This window comes from Thalassophryne amazonica, chromosome 18, assembly GCF_902500255.1.
Source record: "Thalassophryne amazonica chromosome 18, fThaAma1.1, whole genome shotgun sequence".
NCBI classification, from domain to species: Eukaryota; Metazoa; Chordata; class Actinopteri; order Batrachoidiformes; family Batrachoididae; genus Thalassophryne; species Thalassophryne amazonica.
Window position 1 is genome coordinate 45,074,230 of NC_047120.1, and position 24,922 is coordinate 45,099,151.

Genomic DNA, 24,922 nt, shown 5'->3' on the forward strand with positions numbered 1-24,922 from the left:
ACCTTTGTTCTGTATTGACAACACACTTTGGAGACTTGCCCAAACAGCTGCTCCCACATCAACACAACCAAAAGACCTTCATTTATAGGTTATGTCATTATCATGTACAGGTCACATGATCACACTCCACTGCAGATATTTAAAGAAACTCAGCGTCCAAAGCTCACAAACACAGATTCCCTGCACTGATTTTTCTTTGCATTGTGGAACACCACATGAAAAGTTGTCCTACAGGCTCTTCTTGATTCTTGCCGTGACTCAAACAGGAACCTAAAGTGCTGCAGATTGTTTCTAGGGACTAAAATGTCAAAAGCGAACCAGGAATCTGACATTTAACCTCCATGAAAACAGGTAAACCACACTTCCACCTTTCGCTTTGCCTTGTTTGTTTTTACTGCCGTCCACACTTGCGTTTCTGTTCTTACACGTTTTGTCTCTCCCACACATTTCCTGCAGTCTTTGCTATCTGATGATGTCTGACAGGCTACTTTTGTTTTGCCGTCCCCCTCTGTTCCTACTCCAAACGTGTTTTTAATTGGCTGTCCGATTAAAGCTGCCGCTTCCTGTGGCGGTCAGTGTGGGCTGTGATTCCAGAGGCTCCTCCTGTTAGAGCATCTCGGGGGGTGTGCGTGTGTAAATACACCGTATCACCAGCACGCACAAATATGCATACACCGAGCAAAACAAACAAGGCGACAACTGGTGACTGACTGTTTGATCCCTACGTCTTGACTGCATGTCGTTTCTGTTCCAGGATGGACAAAGAAGGCAAGTCGAAAACCTTTGTGTCTACGTTCCGGTTGGAACTCAAGCCTATAGCCAGAACTTGCTGTGTGGAGAAGAATAAAGGGAACAGAGTGGACGCCACGGGCAGGACGGTGATGGGAAACCACAAAGCAGAAATCTCAAATCCAACAGGTAAAGGCTGGAAGAGCTTGTATTACACACCTCTGTAGTGAGCTAATGTAGGTCACCAGGTGTCTCAGCCTTTCTACTCAACAATATCCTATTGCCATGGTTGCCAACCCTGGCCCTCGTGGGCCCGCCCCCAACTCTGCATATTTTCCAACTCTTCCTGCTCTACCAGAAGCCAGTTGGCTCATTCAGGTGTGCTCAGCCAATCGTGAGCTAATAGACACCTGAATGAGATTGTGGGAGAACAGGGACAGATGGATGGATACTGTACAATACAAAACAGTAAAAAATTGACTTTATCATTGTGTTGATTATTGATCAACTCTAAGAGAGTTAATTTATAATACCATAGAGTTGATTTAACACTGGGCAGCAGGGTGGCTTAGTGGTTAGCACTGTCACCTCACAGCAAGAAGGTCCTGGGTTTGCTTCCCTCCTGGTCCTTTCTGTGTAGACTTTGTACATTTCCCTCATGTTCCCATGGGTTCCCTACAAATGTTCCGGCTTCCTCCTGGAAACTTTAATCTGGCCACAGGTGTGAGTGTCTGTCTGTGTGTCTGTCTATATCAGCAACAGACTGGCGTCCTGTCCAGGTTGTACCTTGTTTCTCATCTTACAACTGCTGGGATAGGCTCCAGTACCTCCCCCGCTTCTTGTGATCCTTGATTGGAGTAAGTGGGTATAGAAAATGAATTAATTATTTAACACTGTTTGGACCATATGTATTCACTGCAGGGGTCAGTCTTACTCTGCAAAATTTACAGTCCAGGATTTTTATAGGAACCACCAGTTCAGTGTTCATTTCACTCTGAGGGTGTCAAATTTGAGATTTCAGATTTGCAATTAGTCCATGGGCCAAGCAGGTTTTCAGTACCACGTAAGATGAAGAAATGACACTTAGAATCCAGCCTCAGTGTACCATGGCCTATACAAAAATGTATGACAGCTATCCCAGAGTGGCAACTTTAACTTTTGACACCTGTAGAAATTGAAACTGACCTTTGTCACCATTTTTGCTGTTTTAACCCCATAACTCCAGAACATTCAGTCATAGATAGTCCAAACTATACTTTTTTGGAATCACTATGATTAGACAAATAATGTGGTAGTTTTCAAAATGAGTGGAGCATTTTTTAATTTTGACCCCTGTGTAAACCCTTCATTGACCCCTGCGTGGCCATAACTACCCTATGATGGAATCAGATGGAGCGCACGTTCGCAATGAAGGCGGCTTCCCTTTAGCTAATGGTGAAAATCTGACAGAAAATGTAAAAGTATTAAGAAATTAATAGGAAATGGATTGACTTTATATTTACTGTGATCGTGTGATGCTGAAGAATTCATGTGGTCATTTAGCAGAACAAACCTGTAAGTACGAGGCCACTGCTTTGTCTTGGAATGGGAATTAAGTCCTTGTGTCTGAATTGCATCCATTTTTATACAGTTTTTCTATTCGTAGAGTCCATAAGTACTTGGACAAACAAAATGTCTTTTTAATACATATGTCGCTTTTACAGTCACTTACAGTCACTTTTCCAAAGACAAGGAAATATGAATGATTAGGGAATATGAATATGTCTTGGATGCCAGAAATACAAGCAGTATGGTACATCTGTCTGGAGTAGGCACTTCTCGGAGTGTGCAAGAGGGAGACTAGTGAGGAAAGCCACCAAAACACTTGGGCAACTCTGAAAACGTTAGACTTCTGTGGCTGCAATTACAACAACATTTGTATGTTGCATCACCAGTTATGCAGTCTGGTGGTGGAGTGGAATGCAGAACGATTTTCTTAAAAAGAAGTAAAATTTAAACTTTAATTTGTCAGGAGGCACCCGGAAGACTCAATCTGAAAGATGATCTGTTTTCATGTGACAATCCTCCTCTGTTCCACTCTGCCATGAAGCTGCATATCTGGTGATGCAACAGACAAATGGTCCACTATGCACAATAACTCAGAGGCGTGTAACTCCTTCAGTGTTATCATGGGTGTCTTGATGGCTTCCCTCATTTGTCTCCTTGCTGCATGGTCACTCAGTTCTTCAAAGCTTGACTATTCCAAATAGATTTACCATACAGTACCATAATGTTTGCATTTCTTAATGATTGATGGAAATAAAAACTAAGATATATTTAGCGACTTGGAGATGTTCTTCTGTCCACCTCCTGACATGTCTAAGGAAAACAGGCTGCAAAAGTGATGATTTATATGAACAATGATCCTTATATTTAGTTGGTCCAAGTACTTACAGGCTATGAAAATGGAGGGACTGTGTATAACAATGGCTGTACTTCAGGCCTTTACACACACACACACACACACACACACACACACACACACACACACACACACACACACACACACACACACACATCATTGGGTGACCACTGAGTGATCAAAATTTGGCCCAGTCTCTCAACGACCTCATAAAAGCCTTGAAAGACAATTCTGTTTAAATATTTCAACGATCCTTGTGCGCTCATTGTGTAATTATTTTTTCCAGTCAAGGTTTTCTCACCTAGTGAGACCATACTCTTTCAAATAAAAACTTGTGCACCCTGGATTTTTGACTCAAATTCAATACGGTGGCTAAAATCCAAAATGGCCACCAAAATACCTAAAATGTCTACTGCAGCAGTCCGATTTGAACAATGTTTCAAAATTTCTTTCGGTAATATTTGATAGTGAGGATAATATCAAGACTGAGCTTTCTCAGTAATGCATTGGTCCAAAAATCCAAGATGGCTGCCACACAGCTCCTGCATTGGACAAGTAGCTATAACTCCTCTCCTGTTTGGGGTATGATAACAAAATTGGTGTCTATCCCCAGGTTTTCAGGGTCAAGGATTTCATTTGTACCAAAAACAGCAGTTTTCTTTCCAGGCTTAAACCAGTTTGAGAGTTTGCTGAGCACTCGTGTAACAAAACAAGATCAATGAGAGATCTACGGAGATCGCTGGTGCGACCGAGAGAGATCACTGAGCGATTTTTGAGAGTTAGCTGAGAGATTGCTTCTTTTGGAGACCATTGAGAGATTGTTTTTGTTTGAGCCAAAACTTTTAGGAGACCATGGTGACCACAAAGATCACTGAAAGATTTTGGTGATCGCTGGGCACTCATTGAAAAATCATTGAGAGATCTGGCCATTTTTATCTCTTAACGATTCCTACTCTGTGTAAAGCGGCCTTAAATATTTAATGCAATATTTTTGTTAAACCACTTGAATTAAAGCTAAATATTGACACGACTCGCACATCTTGATTGTTTCATTTTAACTCCATTGTGTTGACGTAGAGGCGGAATGACTACAACTGCCCAAATACTTATGGACCTGACTGGTGTGTGTGTGTGTGTGTGCGCATATTTTGGACTTACAGTAAGCACAATGTGGACATTGTACAAGCCCAAATACAGGCTCGGGACAGCGGTGGCAGTCAAAAAGTGTTTAGTAGAGTTCTGGGTGAGAAAGCAGTTGGGAACTTGGATTTACAGCAAACCGATAAAAGAGAAATGCAGAGACAAAGTATTCCATAAACAAATGTAATGTTTGTCACAGGGAAGCCAGTCAGATCTGGTAAACAAATCCAAACATGGCTCGGCCAGAACGGTTGTTCACAGACTGTTGGACTGTCTGGCGAGGCCCCAAATCTGTATCATAGCATGGGGGGGGTTCTCACTTTCTTTTAGCACATCGTTAATATTTGTGACAGAGATATCGGTGTATATACGGTCAGTGAATGCGGAATAAAAGCAGACGCTCCGAGCTCTCTGCTGAGATGCTCGGCAGACTCCGGTCCCAGAAGGACCTCGTCTTAAAGACGAGCTCGGGGACTGTAAAGTGTGTATGAAGGAAACAGTGCTGCTCTTTACGCTGTTATCACAGGATGTCGACCTCTGAGCGTTTCCCGGCTGCACAATCGTAAGTGACTGAATGAAAGAGTGTTTTCACACTGCCTCTATTCAGCTTCATTCACACTGAGAGAATCATACTGTTGATTGTGCTCCACACTTTTATTGTACAGTCAAACAGCTTGACTGCTTTTTGAACTCACTTTTTTTATCTTCAGAGAGCAAAATCCCAGAAAGTCATTTATTTCAGAGAAAATCAGTATTGCTTATGTTTTTTTTTTTTTTTTTTTTTTGGGTTGTTTGTTGCAAAGCATCAGAATTATAAGAAGCAAATACTAGATTAGGACTTTGAGTTGTTGACATACTCTGGAGCCTATGCTGGATCTGGGATCCAGATGATATTTTACGCAATATGTGGCATTTGCAGAGGTATGCGCTCTCTGACTGTGTGATTTGTACAGATCGTGTGTTAATTTGGCACAAGTTTCACACCAGATGCTCTTCCAGAAACAACGCTGGGTGGACTTGAAACAGAGACTTTCTGATTGGTAAGTGAACTAACCATAAGATCCACTGTGCTATATATATATATATGGGAGGGTGGTATGTGTGTTCCTCAAGCTTCGGTGCAGTATCTTAGCTGTTCCTAGGATTGCACTCTTCTGAACAGAGACCTCTGATGTTGTGCCTGGAATCTGTTGAAGCCACTCTTCCACTTTGGGGGTTACACCTCCTAATCCTCCTATTACCACTGGGATCACTTTGGACTTTACCTTCCAAATCTGCTCCAGTTGCTCCTTCAGCCCTTGGTAGTTCTTGATTTTCTTGTGCTTCTTCTTTCTGATGTTGCTGTCAGCTAGGATTGCCACATCAGTCAAAACTGCTGTCTTCTTTCCCTCAACCACAGCTATGCCTGATTGGTTGGCCAGCAGCTGCTTGTCTGTCCTGAATTTGAAGTCCCACAGGACCTTTTCCCCATCATTCCCAATCACCTTTGTCCCATCGAGACTTCTAATCTGTATGCATGACAGATGCTCCTGTACACGATTCCTGACACTTGGTTGGTTATTGGATTTTGCAGCATATAAGTCAAACCTGTTATAAAATACCTCTTGAAGAGGAAAACCCCATATATAAGTTGCATCTTTTTTGTATTATGATCTCTTTTAATTTGGGATTTTGGTGCATTATTGCCTTGTACCTTTTTATTATTGTTATTTTTCTTTTATTACTAGAGTTTAAGTAAGTAAAATTTTATATGGCACTTATCTCAAATAAAAATCACAAAGTGCTGAACAAGAAACAGTAAAAATTAAATAACATATTAAAAAAAAAACAATAAAAGTAGAAAATGACATAAAACAGCATGTCTAGCTAAAAACTTATCTGCATAAAAGTGTCTTCAGCTGCTTTTAAAAAGAATCACTGGAATCTGTGCAGCTTTAATGACAGCGGAAGAGCATTCCCGAGTTTGGTGCAACTGTTTGAAACATCAGTAACCTCTGACCTGATGACCTAAGCAGTGCAGAAGACGACTGAAACAATCTTTGAAAATAGAAACAAGCACCAAACTTAGCACTAACAGTGCTTATTACTCTTTTGAAAAAGCAGACTAGCCACTTGAATTTTCAATAAGCAGCCCGGTAGGGGTCAATGGAAAAATTACACAAAGGCCAAATAAAAAAAAAAATACTCCAATGATATTTAAAAGTATACCACATTATTTGTGTGATCATAGAGATTCCAAAGGTATAATATCTATGGTCTAACTGTGACTGAATTCTATGGAGTTGTGGAGTAAAAACAGCAAAAGTGGTGACAAAGGTCAATTTCAGTTTGTACAGGGGTCAAAAGTTAAAGCTACTCCAATTTCGGTTTAAAAAAAAAAGAAAAAAAAAGAATGATGCAAATTATTGCTTGAGCTTTAAAGAATTAATAAATGGAATAGTTTTGACTGTGTTGAACATCTGGTGTCCAAAGTAAAGGTCAAACAACGTCAACGTCCATTGGATTCTATGACGTAAGACACATGTTACCCCGTAACGTGATAACTTGCAAAATATTTTTAAAACCCTATTAAATATTCAGTAAATATGTCAATATTCTGTTATCTGCTGCGCTAAAAGGCCTGGGGTTTCAGCAGGTTGGCAATGTACTGAGGGGTTGTCCATGTAGGCCCCTAAAAGGAAAAAACTAAAAGTTTAAAATTAATTCTAAAATTTACTGGAAATTAAAATATAGCCAATGAAGAGAGGCCAAAACTGGAGTGATGTGAACTCTTCCATTAGTTAGGATCAGATAGACTGTTGCTTATATTGTTTAGATTCCTGTGAAATTAATCCATAATTATTAATTATTAATAATACCAAATACCAAATGTCACACCAGAGTCTAAGCTGAAGGACCTCCCAAACAAGTATTAAAAAAAAAAAAAAAAAAAAGACTTTTACTCTGGGAAAAATATGATGTGTGTGTGTGTGTGTGTGTCTCTATACATATAGACACACACCATTCTCCCATCAGAGGGCCCACATGACATTCTGCCTGAAGAGGGGGTGAGCCGATGCATGAACATGGCATATATCATGTACATCGGAATGCCAATTTAAAAAAAAATGTCTACGTTCATCACAACTAAAAAAACTCACCTGAGTGTGTACATTTTTTGTTCTTTTCACATTCATTAAATGTACAGTGCATCTGGAAAGTATTCACAGCCCTCCAGTTTTTCCACATTTTTGTTTACAGCAGTATTCCAAAATGGATTAAATAAAATTTTTTCCTCAAAATTCTAATCACAACACCCCATAATGACAACATGAAAAAGGTTTGGGGTTTTTTAGGTTTTTTGCAATTTATTAAAAATAGAAAGCTTTGCCTTGTTGAATGGAACATTCCATCTTTCACCTCATGAAATATTTGTTCCATAGAAAGAATGAAAAAAAAAACATTGTTTTATATAATGGCTAAAATAGATCCTTGTCATGTAATATTTTATTAATTTATAAACAACAGAAGAGGGACTTACATTTTGGTGTTCGTCACTGGTGCTTTGACGCCAACAGTCCAACACAAACTTTAAATAGGAGTCCAAAATTGTTCCAAGTCAACTTGGAAAAACAGTTCGATAGCTCAAAAATAATTCTGACTTTGTAGTCTGTTATGCCTTGCACTGACTTTCTGTACTTTCATAAAAATGAATAAATAAATACTGTACTTCCTCAATCCAGCGAAAAATTGCATCAGACATTTGTCAGCTTTTCATCCTAACTTCATCCGAACAGCTCTAGATGCATCCAGATGGCTAACGGCATAGTGGATTTGTTTTTTGTGGGCACCGCAGTCTTGTTTGAACCCTGCGTGATTTGACCACTTATGGGGATCGCCGCTCTCATTGTGTAATACATACACAAGCAAAACTTCACATGGAAAAATGGTAATTATTATTATTAAATGCAATTAACAAAGCAGTCGCGAAAAGTGTTGTTCTTTTTTTTTTTTTTTTTGGTTCCCATGTGGAGAAGGGAAGACGAGGCAAATGGAAGACGTCGTGTCGGTAAGCGTTAGCGTACACAGCTAACCAGAGTAGCTATGTTCTCTCGCCTGCAAAACTGCCTCGACACGTTTGTGCTCCGGATCATAAACAAACCACAACACATATCCCACCGCATTGTCACTTTTTCTTTGCATTTTCACTTTGTTTGCGTGTAATTTGCTCAAAAAGTCAGAGAAAATGCTGTGTTTTTTTCCCCAGGAAGTAGAGAAATTCCATCATATGCATCATATTTTTCCCCCTTAGCGCCCGCGCCCTCAAACGAGACAGCAGTGCCTAAATTAGCTTGCTGAAATCGTTGTCCATCAGCACAACAAATTCCGCCATTTTTAACTAAACGCTGTCCCCACTAGTGTGTGCGTGGGCGGGGTTTGCAGCGTGCAATCGTACAAAACATATGGAACCAAATTTGCACGGTAAATGCAACGCAACACAAATGGGACAAAGAATCCATGTCACGTGACATACAAAGAACCAATCAAATGACAAGGATCCACTCAGCAGTTATATAACAAATTATAATGCAAGATGTCTTTAAATGTTTCATGTCTTACTTATTGTTTATCTGGCACAACAGCAAAGAAAACGTCCACAGTGTGCAACCAGGAGGTGCACAATGAGGTCACAAACACAGACTCATTACCTGAAAACACTCAGCCATCCTCAAGAGTCTCAAAAAACGGAAGGAAAGAGATGAAAGACAAAGGCAAGTGACAAACATTTGCATGGTTTCTTTTCTTTTTTGTTGTTGTTGTTGTTGTTGTAGTAGTAGTAGTAGTTTTTCTTCTTCTTCGTCATGTTTAATGGCGGTTGGCAACCAGCTTATATGGAGCATTACCGCCACCAACTGGACTGCAGTGTTGGTCAAGAGGCTAACATACCCAAAATAAAATTATTATTTAAAAAAAAAAAACGCAGTAGATTTATACCCTGTGCAATAGTCCTGTAGTTCTTTTCTTTCCTTCAAATCCTCTGTATTTTTATTTGGAGCAGTTAGATGGCAGGTTTTTTTTTTCCTCCTGTCTAATCAGAAGTGCAGCTGCACTGCAGCTCCTGATTGGTAGTTGATTACACACCGCACCTCCTGATTTGTCGCCACTGCAACCAAACACAACTGCTTGCACGTGATTGGTTGGATATAAGAAATTTCTTATATCTGCCTATGCTGACGTTTGCTTGTAAATCACAGGTGTGAGCAGCAGGTGAGTGGGTGGTGTCTCCAGTGTGAGGCTGTTTTTTTTATTTTTTTATTATTATTTATATTTTTAATAACTGCATTTATTCCCTTAGGCAGTATACATGCTTCCCTTAGGCAGTATTATTAGACGGTATTGCTTAAATTTTCATTGTTACGCAGATGATACCCAGCTTTATCTATCCATGAAGCCAGAGGACACACACCAATTAGCTAAACTGCAGGATTGTCTTACAGACATAAAGACATGGATGACCTCTAATTTCCTGCTTTTAAACTCAGATAAAACTGAAGTTATTGTACTTGGCCCCACAAATCTTAGAAGCATGGTGTCTAACCAGATCCTTACTCTGGATGGAATTACCCTGACCTCTAGTAATACTGTGAGAAATCTTGGAGTCATTTTTGATCAGGATATGTCATTCAAAGCGCATATTAAACAAATATGTAGGACTGCCTTTTTGCATTTACGCAATATCTCTAAAATCAGAAAGGTCTTGTCTCAGAGTGATGCTGAAAAACTAATTCATGCATTTATTTCCTCTAGGCTGGACTATTGTAATTCATTATTATCAGGTTGTCCTAAAAGTTCCCTAAAAAGCCTTCAGTTAATTCAAAATGCTGCAGCTAGAGTACTGACGGGGACTAGCAGGAGAGAGCATATCTCACCCATATTGGCCTCTCTTCATTGGCTTCCTGTTAATTCTAGAATAGAATTTAAAATTCTTCTTCTTACTTATAAGGTTTTGAATAATCAGGTCCCATCTTATCTTAGGGACCTCATAGTACCATATCACCCTAATAGAGCGCTTCGCTCTCAGACTGCAGGCTTACTTGTAGTTCCTAGGGTTTGTAAGAGTAGAATGGGAGGCAGAGCCTTCAGCTTTCAGGCTCCTCTCCTGTGGAACCAGCTCCCAATTCAGATCAGGGAGACAGATACCCTCTCTACTTTTAAGATTAGGCTTAAAACTTTCCTTTTCGCTAAGGCTTATAGTTAGGGCTGGATCAGGTGACCCTGGACTATCCCTTGGTTATGCTGCTTTAGATGTAGACTGTGGGGGGGTTCCCATGATGCACTGTTTCTTTCTCTTTTTGCTCTGTATGCATCACTCCGCATTTAATCATTAGTGATTGATCTCTGCCCCCCTCCACAGCATGTCTTTTTCCTGGTTCTTTCCCTCAGCCCCAACCAGTCTCAGCAGAAGACTGCCCCTCCCTGAGCCTGGTTCTGCTGGAGGTTTCTTCCTGTTAAGAGGGAGTTTTTCCTTCCCACTGTTGCCAAGTGCTTGCTCACAGGGGGTCGTTTTGACTGTTGGGGTTTTTCATAATTATTGTATGGCCTTGCCTTACAATATAAAGCGCCTTGGGGCAACTGTTTGTTGTGATTTGGCGCTATATAAAAAAAAAAGTTGATTGATTGATTGAGTTGCATTTAATTGATCTCGAGAGCAAATGACTCCATGTTTTATGTATTTGGCTGTGATTGTTTTGGTTTCCTCTTTGATCTTAGGGGTTCCTGTGGAGTTTGTTGACCCGCCAGAGAAGGTGGAGGTCCGATTGGGAGAGCAGGCCGTGTTGCACTGTGATTTCAGGACCATCTCTGTGCCTGTGGCCTGCTGCTGGATTTACAACAGGGAGAAGGTCACGATAACCGAGTCCAAATGGCTGCAAATATCTGAGCTGTTCACATTTTGTGCAGAACACTGTGCTGCATGCTATCTGAGAACTTCAAGAGGCTTATCGTTGAGGCGGATTTCAGTTGAGGCTTTACATCTCTTTTTTCTTTTTAATGGTTCTGCAGGTGGTGGTAGAACGACCGCAGACGTCTGTCAAGAGCAGTGAGAATCACAGCAGTGTGGAAATCTCTGGGGCTTGTCCAGAAGACACAGGCCTGTACACCATAGTCGTGAAAAACCGAAGAGGTTCCGCCCAGCACACCGTGTCCCTCAGCGTCATAGGTGGTGCTTTTTATAATGTGAAAATACACACTCAGTGGTGCATCTTGTGGATGTTTAGTGTAGCTTGCGGAGGTGGGATATCTCGGAATTGGACCCAGACCATGTTAGAATTCTGCTACTGTGCAAGACATCTGAAGATGTTACACAACTCTGGAAATATTATTCAAATTTCCAAGCTTTTTTTGTACTTTTCAAAGAAATTGAACCCAACCCTGTCAGAGCAGGTAGCTCGGTGAGCTACGTGTTGTGCTGCAATTAAAGATCTTCTATGTTGTACATGAAGGTGGACAAACTGAAATTGGCTGCTGTTTTTGGAAGGGTGTTGTATGTTCCTGGTCTTGAAACAAGGCTCTAAACCTGGTGTCTCAGCAGCCGTAGTGTTGAAATTAGTTTCTATTAAATGGCTTGGAGTTGGGGTTTAACTTCTACAAAATGCATAAAAAGTCTGGGAAACTGAGCAATACTTTGCATCCAGACAATGAGTTGCACACTTCTGGAAGTCTTTTGTAGCAACAGAATTACACTGTGGTCCGATTTGAGTCTTCCAGCTTTATGTCCTGTGTGGAATGCATTTTAGGGTTCAGGTCCATACCTTTGCATCACACTATGTGGTTTGAGTTTTGTACAAGACTTGGTATTGTCTTGGTCCACCCAGCTGTAAATGGGTACCAACATCTAGCTGGGGAAGCAACCTGTGATTGATTGGGTTAATTGTAAACTCAGTCTGTTTGAAGCTATGGTATCCACAGATAACAAAGCTGAGAAGGGTTTTAGGGCCTAGATAGGACTTGAAACTCTTCAAAAATTCAGAAATGAAACCCTAAGCCATGTAGGAGAAGGTACTCTGCAAGGTTGCTAGGCAGCGCTATCAGTTCTGAAACTGGAAGTGTGCTGTGCCCTAAAAAAAAAATGCAGAAGGCTTGTAGCAAATTCTACAAACTGATATGAATGTACACTATTCCAGGAAAGGCTGTAAATACAACCTCATGAACCCACTGTGTTGTATTTGCACAAAGGGTTATTTAAAGTCAAGTGGTCCAAACTGGACAAAGCCAGGTAGCATACAAGATTTCAAAAAATGTTTGTATCCAAGAAGACATTATTGGAATTTTAAGTACCTCTCTAAAACTGACATAACTTGTTAAAGTTAATGTCTTGCCAGTATTGAGTTTTCTTCCATTTTTTGATTTAGCTGGTCAGAAAAATCACCTAATTATAAAGTCAGGCTAACATGACATCAACTGCCTTTTTCAATCAACCTCCCAATCATGATTTCTGAATTTCTCCTCAGACCGGCCCGATCCGCCTGCATCCCATCCCGTTGTATCCCAGCTGACTACTCAGTCCCTGGTCCTGTCCTGGACGGGTCCCAGCTACGACGGCGGCACAGCTGTGCTAGGTTACATAGTGGAAACCAAGCGAGAGGATCTGGACGAGCCTGGGAGCTGGACTCGAGTAATAAGCTGCTGTAAGAACACGTCCCATCAGATCTCCTCAGGCTTGGACCCTACGGGGATGTATCGCTTCCGTGTGCGTGCCTACAACTCCGCAGGCACCAGCGAACCGAGCAGAGAGTCTGACTGCATCAGGATGGCAACTGCGAGTTAGTGATTTTTACAGAAATATTGTTTTAAGACCGCTCATAAGAAACATGCTCACATTTCTTCTGTTCGTTTGAAGAAATGGCAAAAGAAAAGACGGAGACCTACGTCACTGTGACAGTCGACACTACGCACAAGGTGGAGGAGCACTACAATGTGCATGAACAGCTGGGAGTGTAAGAACGTATTCACTATGCCAAATTTATTAGATGAAAAAAAATCATTAAACTTTGGGGAAACAAAATTTTAAACTACTCTGTGATTCCAACATGTTCTGTGTCTTAACACTTCCGGTTTGTTTTGGTGGTTGACTCTCCAGTGGGAAATTTGGTCAGGTATTCCGGCTGTCCCACAAAGAGACGGGCCGGGAGTGTGCTGGCAAGTTCTACAGAGGGCGGACCGCCAAGGAGAGGAGTGCAGCCCTCAAGGAGATTGAGCTGATGAATCGTCTTCACCACCCAAAACTGGTCCAGTGTCTTGCTGCCTACAGCACACCCTCTGAGCTGGTCATGATCATGGAATAGTGAGTAACTATAAAGAAAAGCAATTCTGACTTGTGTACTTTCTTTTGTAACTGCTTCTAACTCTGTAATCTGTTAGACTAACCTTAGCAGGGGGTCACTCCCCTAAGTTTGGCCTGCTTGAGGTTTCTTCCTATGTACTTGTTCTGGGGAGTTGATAAGATTAGACCTACCTGTGAAGCACCTTGAGGCAGCTTTGTTGTGATTTTTGCACTATATAAATAAACGGACCTAGCAAAACTTCACATCACAAACTTTTATAATGCAACAACATCCAGGTGCCGCACGACTACTCATGTTTAATTATGTTCCATGCAGTATGTTAACTGGGACAGACCCTAGAGGTTTTTGCTGTCCTGAAACTGGCTGCCATTTCTGTTATCACAAAGCCCTGAGGTGCCTAGAAACTTTATAGGGCAGCACAGTCTTGTTTGGGGACGGGCGCTATTGGGGTAAAATATGATGTGATTTCTCTACTTCCAGGGTACAAACAGCATTTTTAATGGGGTTTTTGGCAAAATTACACACAAAGAAAGTGAAAATGCAAAGAAAAGTGACAATGTGGTGGGAAAGTGGACATGTGTTGTGGTTTGTTTGTGATCCAGAGCACAAACGTGTTGAGGTTTTGCGGCGAGAGAACAGAGCTGCTCTGGTTAGCTGTATAGGCTAACACTTACGACACATCTCCCACCTCCTCGCCTTTTCTTTTCCACCAGGAACCCCTAAAAAATGCATTTCATGAATAGCAGCTGAAAACAAAACCGTACACCATTTATCCATGTGAAGTTATGCTGTGTTTATATTAAATGGAAGTTTCTGTAAGTGGTCAAATCCTGTGATATCACGGCGCATTCAAACCAGACTACAACCCCCTATTACTTTGGAAATTTGATAGATACTTCCAGAAGTGTTGCTCTGTAGCAGAGTTCTGACAGTCCAATTCTGGAATAGTTCAAGTTCACATACTGCACAGATATAGGTGGTTAAGGCTCTGGACTCCTCAAGAGTATTTCCAAAAATAAAATGTGCTTAAGAACAAAAAAACCCTCATGAAGTACAATAATGTAGATTTTATTAAGTTAATCAAAATTAAAGGAGTTGGTTGCAATGCTACTGCAGTGTTAAGCTAACCCAGTTATCTCCTATAACTGGTATAACCACACTGACACTGTCAAAACATTTAGTTAAAGCTACTGCCAACTCGTACATGAATTTAGACTTGGCTTGGGGGTTGTTTTTTTTGTTTTTTTGGGGGGGGGGGGGGGGGGGGGGGGGGGGCTCTAAAAACCCAGAAAAACCAGCCAAAAGACATGAAATTTTAATGCCATACCACTATCATGCAGGATTAGCATAAGTTTCCAAACAGTTTACGCACAGTACAGGAAGTACTAGATGGATAAACATGAAAATTTAACTTTAATAATGTATTTACTCTTACTTGACTAAGTCAAGTTGACTTCGCGCTCCACAATTTCGTCAAGGTGAAGCTTGATGCTTGTTAATTTATCTTATTGCACTGGTGTTAAGGTCTTTATTGTGGTGAATGATCTCAAAGAATTGGACAGGAAACGGACTTCAAAGTTTAGATGTTGTATTGAGAAAAGTTCAAATACTGATAGTCATCTAACAGCACTGGGATCTTTGAACAAGATCACATGCAAACACCTAGAACAAAGAGCCCAGATTTCCTTTCTATCCTTTTATTTTTAAGCCAGCCCCATGTGGGCGGTCCTTAGCCTGTCGTGAATCAGTGTCTGTGATTGGCTGCAAAGTGAAGTAGGCTGATATTAGCGGGTGTCTGCTCATGTTGTGTTCAAGGCCAGTATGTAAACATCTTAGTGTTTGTGTGTTGAACAATAAATCGGTGTTAGATCATGCTGTCAAATAGATGCAAATACTTTACAAATACTAGACATCTATAAAAATATCATATGGTTTTATGAATTATGCAGTTATAAAAGGATCAGACAGTCATGCCAAATAGGACATTTTGTATGTCAGCCATCTTGAAAAGCAGTTAAGTAGAGATCAGATAGTTACAAGGACATTTTGGATGTGCTTTAGCCATTTTGTTATGCATCATGGAAGACTTTGTGTTTAAATGGGAACAAACTTACAATTTTAGGGTTAACAGAAATTTTCAGCTGTGAAACATTAAAACAAATGCTAGCAGGATTAAAGTTAATGGGAGCGAATTGGTTTGTTAATGGCTTTCAAAGTTGGCTAGCAAATGTTAGCTTGTCTAATTAGCATTAGGTGACTAGCTGAACTGTGCCTGTCACTGCTTGACTTGAGATTTTGTGTGTGTATGTATATATATTCATACTCGTTTCTGAGTTAAAATGAACATGTCTTCACAATTGTCACTGCCTTCCTGTTACAACTACAGAGGATTAGTTTTTGAAGTCAGTTCTGAAAGATGTTTATCTGCTCAGTATCGCTGGCGGCGAGCTCTTCGAGCACATCCTGGATGACAACTTTGAGCACACGGAGCCCACCAGCGCCCGCTACATGCAGCAGATCCTGGAGGGCATGCAGTACGTTCACAAACAGAACATTGTCCACCTCGACCTCAAGCCGGAGAACATAGTGTGCGTGGACAGCAGCGGCACACAGATCAAGATCATTGATTTCGGCCTCGCTAGTAAACTGGGTGAGCCTGCTGCATGTGTGCGTGACTGGAACCATGGCGTGCTTATCTTTTCTTGGAGGCAGTTTCATTACAAGTTCACAAACATCTCTTGACCTTATATAGTAAAAATGGAGAACAAGTCACAAAAACTATTCTGTGAATGTAATGCAGTTTCCACAGTAAAATATCATGTAATGATTGAGAGATCCTGTTTTCTAAAAATGCAGAATAAGAGAATGTGGGAGGGGTTAAAGCTTGTTTGAAGGCAAACAAGGCTATTTAATGTCAAACCCGTGCATCCAGTTTTTAAGACAAATATTTTTGAATTCCTAAGATGCGCAGTGAGCATGTGATAAGACAATCCTCAGTTTGATTTCCCATCACACAGGCCCTAAAACTAGGGTGACCTGGTGGGGTGGAGGTCATTGATTCCCGGTGTACAGTTGAGCATTTTGCACATTTGTGTATCAACTTGAAAAACTATAGATTTGCACTTCATTGTTCATTTGTCATGTTGGATTTCAGATCCTAATAAACCACTGATGGTGATGCACGGCACGCCTGAATTTGTGGCCCCTGAGGTGATCAGCTTTGAGCCTGTGAGCCTTGAGACGGACATGTGGAGTATCGGCGTTATCTGCTATATCTTGTAAGTTCAACCCTGCTCCTGGAGATCACATGCCACGTGTGCCCCCATCGATCCCTGCGCCACACACTGAACAGTCAGGTGGGCTCAGCTAATCAAGAGTTTGGAAACACCAGAATTAGAACTCTTAAACACTCTGGTCAACTGTAGTGTCAAAGTAATCACGGGGTTTCTGTGCTACATTGGCAAACATGGAAATAATCAGGGGGTAGATGTTGAGCTCAGCCAAAGTGTTTAGTGAATCCTAAAATTGTACATCTGGCGCCAACTGCTGGTGTCATCTTGGTTGCTATCCAGAATGTGCAGTGGACTGTGGTTTGCAAGAATCAAGTCCAGGACATTGTAGCATCAACTGACAACATGAGGCACTTAAGGTAAGGTCAAACCACCACAAAACCATTATGGCAGCAAGGTGACTTAGTGGTTAGCACTGCTGCCTCACAGTAAGGAGGTCATGGGTTCAATTCCCCTCCTTGTTTTTGCGTGGGTTTCCTCTGGCTTCCTCCCACATTTAAACACATACAGGTTTAGATGAACTGGAAACTTTTATAATTGTCCAGGTCTCCCTTGCAAAAGAGGTCTCGATCTCAATGGGACTAACCAGGTTAACTAACTAAATTATGGTTTCTGGAAGGCAACCATCCAGGCAAATGACTATCCCCACCTTACTAATTGGCCTTATCCAGCCATTGGGGTCCTCAATGCCAAGGTACATGTGCTGGTTCATGTCACCACATGTCTCTCCTTCACTGTAAAGTGATTCTCATCCAAGACCCTCAAAGTAACCATTTGATAGTCAATCCAGCAGTACCCAAGGATCTTCTGGCAACACCTACCAAAGATGTCTAGTCACCTTAAGACAATGGTTAGTTTCACAACTACAGAGTGAAGCTTAGTTTGTAAGAACATTTAAGTCCATCATAAGGCACATTTACTCTTAACAGATACTCTTTAATAATAATCTTTAAAAAAGAAGCGGTGATGGTCTTTCTGCACACCAGACCTTAACTTTGGAAACAAGAATTGACTGAAGTTTCTCAAGCTGTGTGGAACATCAAACCCACACATGCTGAGAGAATTATCTACAACCCCTGGCAAAAAATATGGACTCACCGGCCTCGGAGGATGTTCATTCAGTTGTTTAATTTTGTAGAAAAAAAGCAGATCAGAGACATGACACAAAACTAAAGTCATTTCAAATGGCAACTTTCTGGCTTTAAGAAACACTATAAGAAATCAGGAAAAAAAAATAAATAGTGGCAGTCAGTAACAGTTACTTTTTTAGACCAAGCAGAGGGAGAAAAATATGGACTCACTCAGTTCTGAGGAAAAAAATTATGGAATCACCCTGTAAATTTTCATCCCCAAAACTAACACCTGCATCAGATCTGCTCGTTAGTCTGCATCTAAAAAGGAGTGATCACACCTTGGAGAGCTGTTGCACCAAGTGGACTGACATGAATCATGGCTCCAACACGAGAGATGTCAGTTGAAACAAAGGAGAGGATTATCAAACTCTTAAAAGAGGGTAAATCACGCAATGTTGCAAAAGATGTTGGTTGTTCAGTCAGCTGTGTCTAAACTCTGGACCAAATACAAACATGGGAAGGTTGTTAAAGGCAAACATACTGGTAGACCAAGGAAGACATCAAAGCGTCAAGACAGAAAACAAAGCAATTTGTCTCAAAAATCAAAAATGCACAACAAAACAAATGAGGAATGAATGGGAGGAAACTGGAGTCAACGTCTGTGACCGAACTGTAAGAAACCGCCTAAAGGAAATGGAATTTACATACAGAAAAGCTAAACAAAAGCCATCATTAACACCTAAACAGAAAAAAACAAGGTTACAATGGGCTAAGGAAAAGCAATTGTGGACTGTGGATGACTGGATGAAAGTCATATTCAGTGATGAATCTCGAATCTGCATTGGGCAAGGTGATGATGCTGGAACTTTTGTTTGGTGCCGTTCCAATGAGATTTATAAAGATGACTGTCTGAAGAGAACATGTGAATTTCCACAGTCATTGATATGGGGCTGCATGTCAGGTAAAGGCACTGGGGAGATGGCTGTCATTACATCATCAATAAATGCACAAGTCTACGTTGATATTTTGGACACTTTTCTTATCCCATCAATTGAAAGGATGTTTGGGGATGATATCATTTTTCAAGATGATAATGCATCTTGCCATAGAGCAAAAACTGTGAAAACATTCCTTGCAAAAAGACACATAGGGTCAATGTCATGGCCTGCAAATAGTCCGGATCTTAATCCAATTGAAAATCTTTGGAAGTTGAAGAAAATGGTCCATGACAAGGCTCCAACCTGCGAAGCTGATCTGGCAACAGCAATCAGAGAAAGTTGGAGCCAGATTGATGAAGAGTGCTGTTTGTCACTCATTAAGTCCATGCCTCAGACACTGCAAGCTGTTATAAAAGCCAGAGGTGATGCAACAAAATACTAGTGATGTGTTGCAGCGTTCTTTTGTTTTTCATGATTCCATAATTTTTTCCTCAGAATTGAGTGATTCCATATTTTTTCCCCTCTGCTTGGTCTAAAAAAGTAACCGTTACTGACTGCCACAATTTTTTTTTCTTGATTTCTTAGTGTTTCTTAAAGCCAGAAAGTTGCCATTTGAAATGACTTTAGTTTTGTGTCATGTCTGTGATCTGCTTTTTTTCTACAAAATTAAACAGCTGAATGAACATCCTCCGAGGCCGGTGATTCCATAATTTTTGCCAGGGGTTGTACAAGTACTACAATGATACAAAATCCTGTCTGGAGTGTTGTGATACTGTGAATCATGTTGGTTGAGATTTCAAATGTGACCTCTGTTAAACCATCTGAAGATACATTTATGTGCTTTACTATGTTCAGAATCTCACTGACCCTATTCATGCAGGTCAGCAAACATTTATTTATATATATTAAAGATGAATCTGGAAATTTCAGATGCTATGATTTTGTAATTACTATTGCCTTACTGAAATATAGTAGCACCTGAACCTTGTATCCTACATGTGCATCTTGTCCTAGGCTCAGTGGAGAATCTCCATTCCAAGGGAACAGTGACCATGAAACTCTGGCCCTTGTAACAGCCGCACATTACGAATTTGGCAAAGAGAGTTTTGAAGGTATTTCTGATCAAGCCAAGGACTTCATCAGCTCCCTGCTGAAGAAAGACAGAAGGTCTGTCTCTAAATCTTAACAGTAGCAGTCCACGTCTCCATGGTGACTTGCGTATGGCTTGTATTTATGCCAAGCATAAGCAGAATGATCAGTCTGTGGTTGTGCTTCAGGTGCAGGTTGTCTTGTATGGAGGCACTGGCCCACCCCTGGTTGATCTCCTTCACCCCCCTGAACCGCAACAGACCCACAAAGTCCCTCAACAAGGACAAGATGAGGCATTTCCTGGCAAAACGCAAGTGGAAGGTAAAACTGGACCATGATGGCACCAAAACACTGCGATTTCATTGACTTGAACTTGGCATGTGCCACTTTTGAAGGACAAGTTCATGTTTCTGCAGTCAGATCATAAGTATTTAGACTCTTTTCTACTCTTGGCTCTGTAAATTACAATGAACAGATGTTTGTATTGTAGACATGGCTTCAGTTCAAATATAATTTTGAAATTATAAGCATTTGTATGCTTAGTCTCACTTTGGCTCATACAGAAATTGAGTCATTTTTAATACAAATGATCACTTTTACAGCCAATACTCTTCAGGCAAGTCCAGAAATGGATACATTGTTTCAAGCAGTGATTAAGTCTGATTTTATCTGAATCAAAAAATGCAAACGATATGCCGTTTGTCAAACTGAGTGACCATGCATGGAGACTGCTGAGGGAAGCTATCAAGACTCAATGACGGGTATAGGTTCTGATGGCTGATGTGAGAAACTGTACATGGTTCAACTTTGCATGTTGCATATCTTTAGTTGAGTGGCATAGAGAAGCAAGTTCTTAAACAATGTAAAAAATTTCAGCTAGTTTGCTAGAAGGTCTATGGGAGACGAGAGCTGAGATTTGACCAGTCTTTTTATCTGTGTGCCACTTCACCATGAAGCTGTAACTGATGGTGGAATGGCAGATGTTACAGTTATGTTTGACAATTCCATCTACATAAACCGATGACTCGAGTAGTTTTGGTGGCTTCCCTTATTAGTCTCCTTGTTGCACAGTTTCTCACATTTTGAGAACTGCCTGATAAAATTATATCAATCAGGAAATGGACAGTGCCTTTAGAAATGTTTATGTAGCCATCCCTTGACTTGTCTAGAGACCTGGCTCTAAAAATAACAATTTGTATGTGTGATCTTTTTGTATAGGCTTTGAAAATGGAGGCACTGAATATACAAAAGACCATAAGTTTTTTTTTTTTGTTTGTTGTTGTTTTTGAAAACTTGCTGACAGTTGATGCATAATTTTAAATTCCATTGGTAGTCTACACATCTAAATTACCAAAATGGTAAAATTCTTATGCACCATCTGACTGCATATAGATCAGAAGACTTCATGAGTGTATATAGTTTAACAGTGTTCTCTCAAACTTCTAGAAAACTGGCAAGGCTGTTGTAGCCCTGCAGCGGATGGCAAACCTCTCAAACAGGCCCGACTCTCCTGGCAGCGCCTCAGAGGGTAAGACGGGCGAAGACCCCAGCAACAGTCTCCTTTATCTTGGAGCGACAGACATGTGGCAGATGACCAATCATAGTTCCTTCAATTTTACTTTTTTGTGACATTAACATTTACTCTTCTGTGTGTATATTTATATTGTTGGGCAGAACCAGCTTGGAGCCAGGAAGCTGAAGAGGCCATCCAGTCCATGGACACTCTGCTTCAGTGTGAGCCTCGTTTCCACCAGACCCTGAAAGACACGACCCGTCCCAAAGGAGCAGACGCTCAGCTAATGTGTCTCATCAATGGTACAAACTGAATTTCCTCATCACATTACACTATCCTACTGGAGTTGCCAATTTTCTGAACTGATTTTTTTTTTTTTTTTCTTTTCATACATGGGGCCAAATACAAAAGTATTTGTATTTGAAAATACATTTTTCATAGTATTTGTATTTGAAAATACATTTTTCATAGTATTTGTATTTGAAAATACATTTTTCATAGTATTTGTATTTGAAAATACATTTTTCAGAGTATTTGTATTTGAAAATACATTTTTCAGAGTATTTGTATTTGAAAATACTTAAATACATTTTTCAGAGTATTTGTATTTCAAATACATCGCCAATCCCAAGTATTTCCAAATACTTTTTCAAATACTTTTCAAACTTGGGAATCTCTGACACCATGTTGAATATAGATTGTGATAGTTTGATTATTGCCTGTGATATTATAATAGTGAATTTGTGATAAAACATCCAATCCTTTACTTATCAATAGTATTTGGTCATGCTATTTTCACAATAAATTGTCGCCAGTTTATCAGTTTTTGTGTTGATTTGTTTATAGTTCAAAGTACAAAGTATTTGGAATTTGAAAATCTAAAGTATTTGTATTTAAATACAATGTAAAGTATTTGACCCCATGTCTTTTTTTTTTTTCTTGAAGGGTTGATGCATATTTATAGGTTTTTAAGACTTCACAAATCTCAAGTTGTCTAAATTTGATAAACGCAAAAACTGCATTTCTTCTGAAAAGCACTGGCATTAATCTTCTCTGTGACCAACTCAACACAATTTCGCCAAACATGAGCTCGAGTTTCACTTGAAACAAGAGCAATCAGATTTCTGACGTCCGCCGATCCAGATCACCTCCAAAATTCAGTGGATGACAGAATTTGACAGTCTTGAAGGATTTTTCCATCACCTGTCACTGAAGGCAGAACATGACTCCATGTAGTTGTGATATCTTGATGTCTGGTGAGTTTGACTGGCTGTTTTCAGTTCTAGTTCTGGCCACTACACCTGAAGGACTTGATGGATGGTGCTCAAACTCGCCAATTTTAGATTATGCCTTGCACAAGTTTGAGGTTATGCTCTTTGTTTCTGATGCAATCTCTTATTCCCACCTTTTCTGAATTGTAGGTTACCCAGAACCGATTGTGAAGTGGCTTCACAATGAGCAGATGCTGTTGGAGTCACCCAGAGTAACCATTGAGCAACACGATGGGTTCTGTTCTCTCTTTCTGGTTGACTTGGAGCCTTCTGACTCTGGGGTGTATGTGTGCAGGGCCTCCAATGACCTGGGGGAGGCGATGTGTTCTGCCAGACTGACTGTGGAGCTCTAAAGTAGAGCACAACTTCCCTCATTTAGTAGCAGACTTGAAAAGGTTGAACAGAGAGCTGTGGCCTGGACTTTAATGTAAGCCCGGGCACACACAGTTTTTAATTTTAAGGCAAACTGGTATTTTATCATCCACTACCATGAAGGAATATTTGAATTAACACAGTCCTTAATTTCACCATCTTAAGTGCACTTAACCAGTTCTGTATTGTTTGTGGTGAACTTTTTTTTTTTTTTTTAATACAAACTCACATTTAATGTTTTTGCTCTACACTACTGGTCACCTAAGAACTGTACATTTTGCACATGTTAAAGTTAAGTGTTTTTAACATTAAAATTAAATGAATTTTTACAGTGGGGCTTTTAATTTGTTTGCAGTTTTTCTTAGATTTATACCTTTTCATCAAAAGAAAACATTGTCCATGTCAGGCTGCTATGAAACCAGAAAGTATAAGAGTAGAACTGTGTGCTTCTGGCAAATGTGACATTTGGTAAAACACTACTTAGTATTAGAAGACTCTCATACTGACTGACTCCAAAAGCTGAGTTTATCTTCAACCAAACTGAACGTTTTCAAGTTGGTCTTGCTGTTGGTGTACTTGCTCCTGCTTGTATAGAATGTTTCGTTAATGCGCAACTTCAACTTGTTTTACAGGTCCCCCAAACAGACACACAGGCTGTTAACAGGGTTCATGCCCACTTTACCAGAAGATGAATTAAAGTAAACTAGTGTGTTGCCCGTGGGGATCCATGGGGTCTACATTATTTTTTTAAAACGATGTTTGACTTTTTCCAACTTTTCAAGGGTGATAAATTATGCGAAGTTTCTATATTGTAACTGGAAATGACTTTTGTGAAGAATTGTACTTATTTAGCACACGTATGTTTCAAACTGGCAAGGGTGAGATACTTTTTGTTCAGAGCTTGTGTGGTTACCAGGGACTGATTAATGGCATCATTCACTATTACCAAATATTCCTACACCGACAGGAGAAAGAAAAAAAAAAATAATTAAAAAAAAAAATCAATATTTCGTAGATCCTCCTTTTGCAGAAATAACATCCTAAACGCTTCCTATAGCTTCCAATGAGAGTCTAAATTCTGGCTGAAGCTATTTCGGCCCATTCTTAACAAAACATCTCCAGTTCAGTCAGGGTTGTGGGTTTCTGAGCATGAACAGCCTGCTTAAAATCACACTACAGATTTTCACTAATATTCATGTCTGGGGACTGAGATGGCCATTCCAGAATGTTGTACTTGTTCCTCTGCATGAATGCCTTAGTAGATTTTGAGCAGTGTTTAGCGTCATTGTCTTGTTGAAAGATCCAGCCCCGGTGCAACTTCAACTTTGTCACTGATTCATGAACATTGTTCTCAAGAATCTGCTGATATTGACTGGAATCCATGTGACCCTCAACTTTAACAAGATTCCCAGGACCTGCACTGGCCACACAGCATGACAGAACCACCTCCAAATTTTACTCTAGGTAGCGAGTGTTTTTCATGGAATGCTGTTCTTTTTCAGTCATGCATACCGCCCCTTATGTCCAAATAACTCAATTTTAGCTTCATGAGTTCACAGCACCTTATTCCAAAATGAAGTAAAAAAAAAAAAAAAAGTTACCACGGCAGCCCAGCCTGGTGTCATGCGTTGCTGTGCCCACAATGCTGCAAAAACACCTAGAGTCCTGGACCCAACACTAGTAATGAATTCTACAAGTATAATCTGTTCCAACCAGAAACTGAGCATAACCTGCTCCAGACCAGGTTTAGTTTGCAGTACAAGTTACCACAGTGATCGAGGCA

General features: G+C 40.3%; 1 protein-coding gene across 2 annotated transcripts; it reads left to right on the forward strand.

Moving 5' to 3' along the window:
- Window positions 1-209: 209 nt before the first annotated feature.
- Window positions 210-23,468, forward strand: LOC117531187 (myosin light chain kinase, smooth muscle-like). Of its 2 annotated transcripts, XM_034194229.1 has the most exons (15): window positions 210-351; window positions 755-918; window positions 8,893-9,021; window positions 11,021-11,151; window positions 11,312-11,468; window positions 12,760-13,071; window positions 13,149-13,245; window positions 13,389-13,592; window positions 16,026-16,243; window positions 16,748-16,871; window positions 19,909-20,061; window positions 20,172-20,304; window positions 21,430-21,511; window positions 21,658-21,798; window positions 22,918-23,468. In XM_034194229.1, exons 2-15 carry the CDS (start codon window positions 756-758, stop codon window positions 23,118-23,120), a joined length of 2,247 nt encoding a protein of 748 aa, XP_034050120.1. In that variant the 5' UTR covers window positions 210-351; window position 755; the 3' UTR covers window positions 23,121-23,468. The 2 variants fall into 2 exon arrangements, with proteins under 2 accessions (XP_034050120.1, XP_034050119.1); XM_034194228.1 differs by lacking the exon at window positions 210-351 and having other exon boundaries at window positions 504-918.
- Window positions 23,469-24,922: the final 1,454 nt, after the last annotated feature.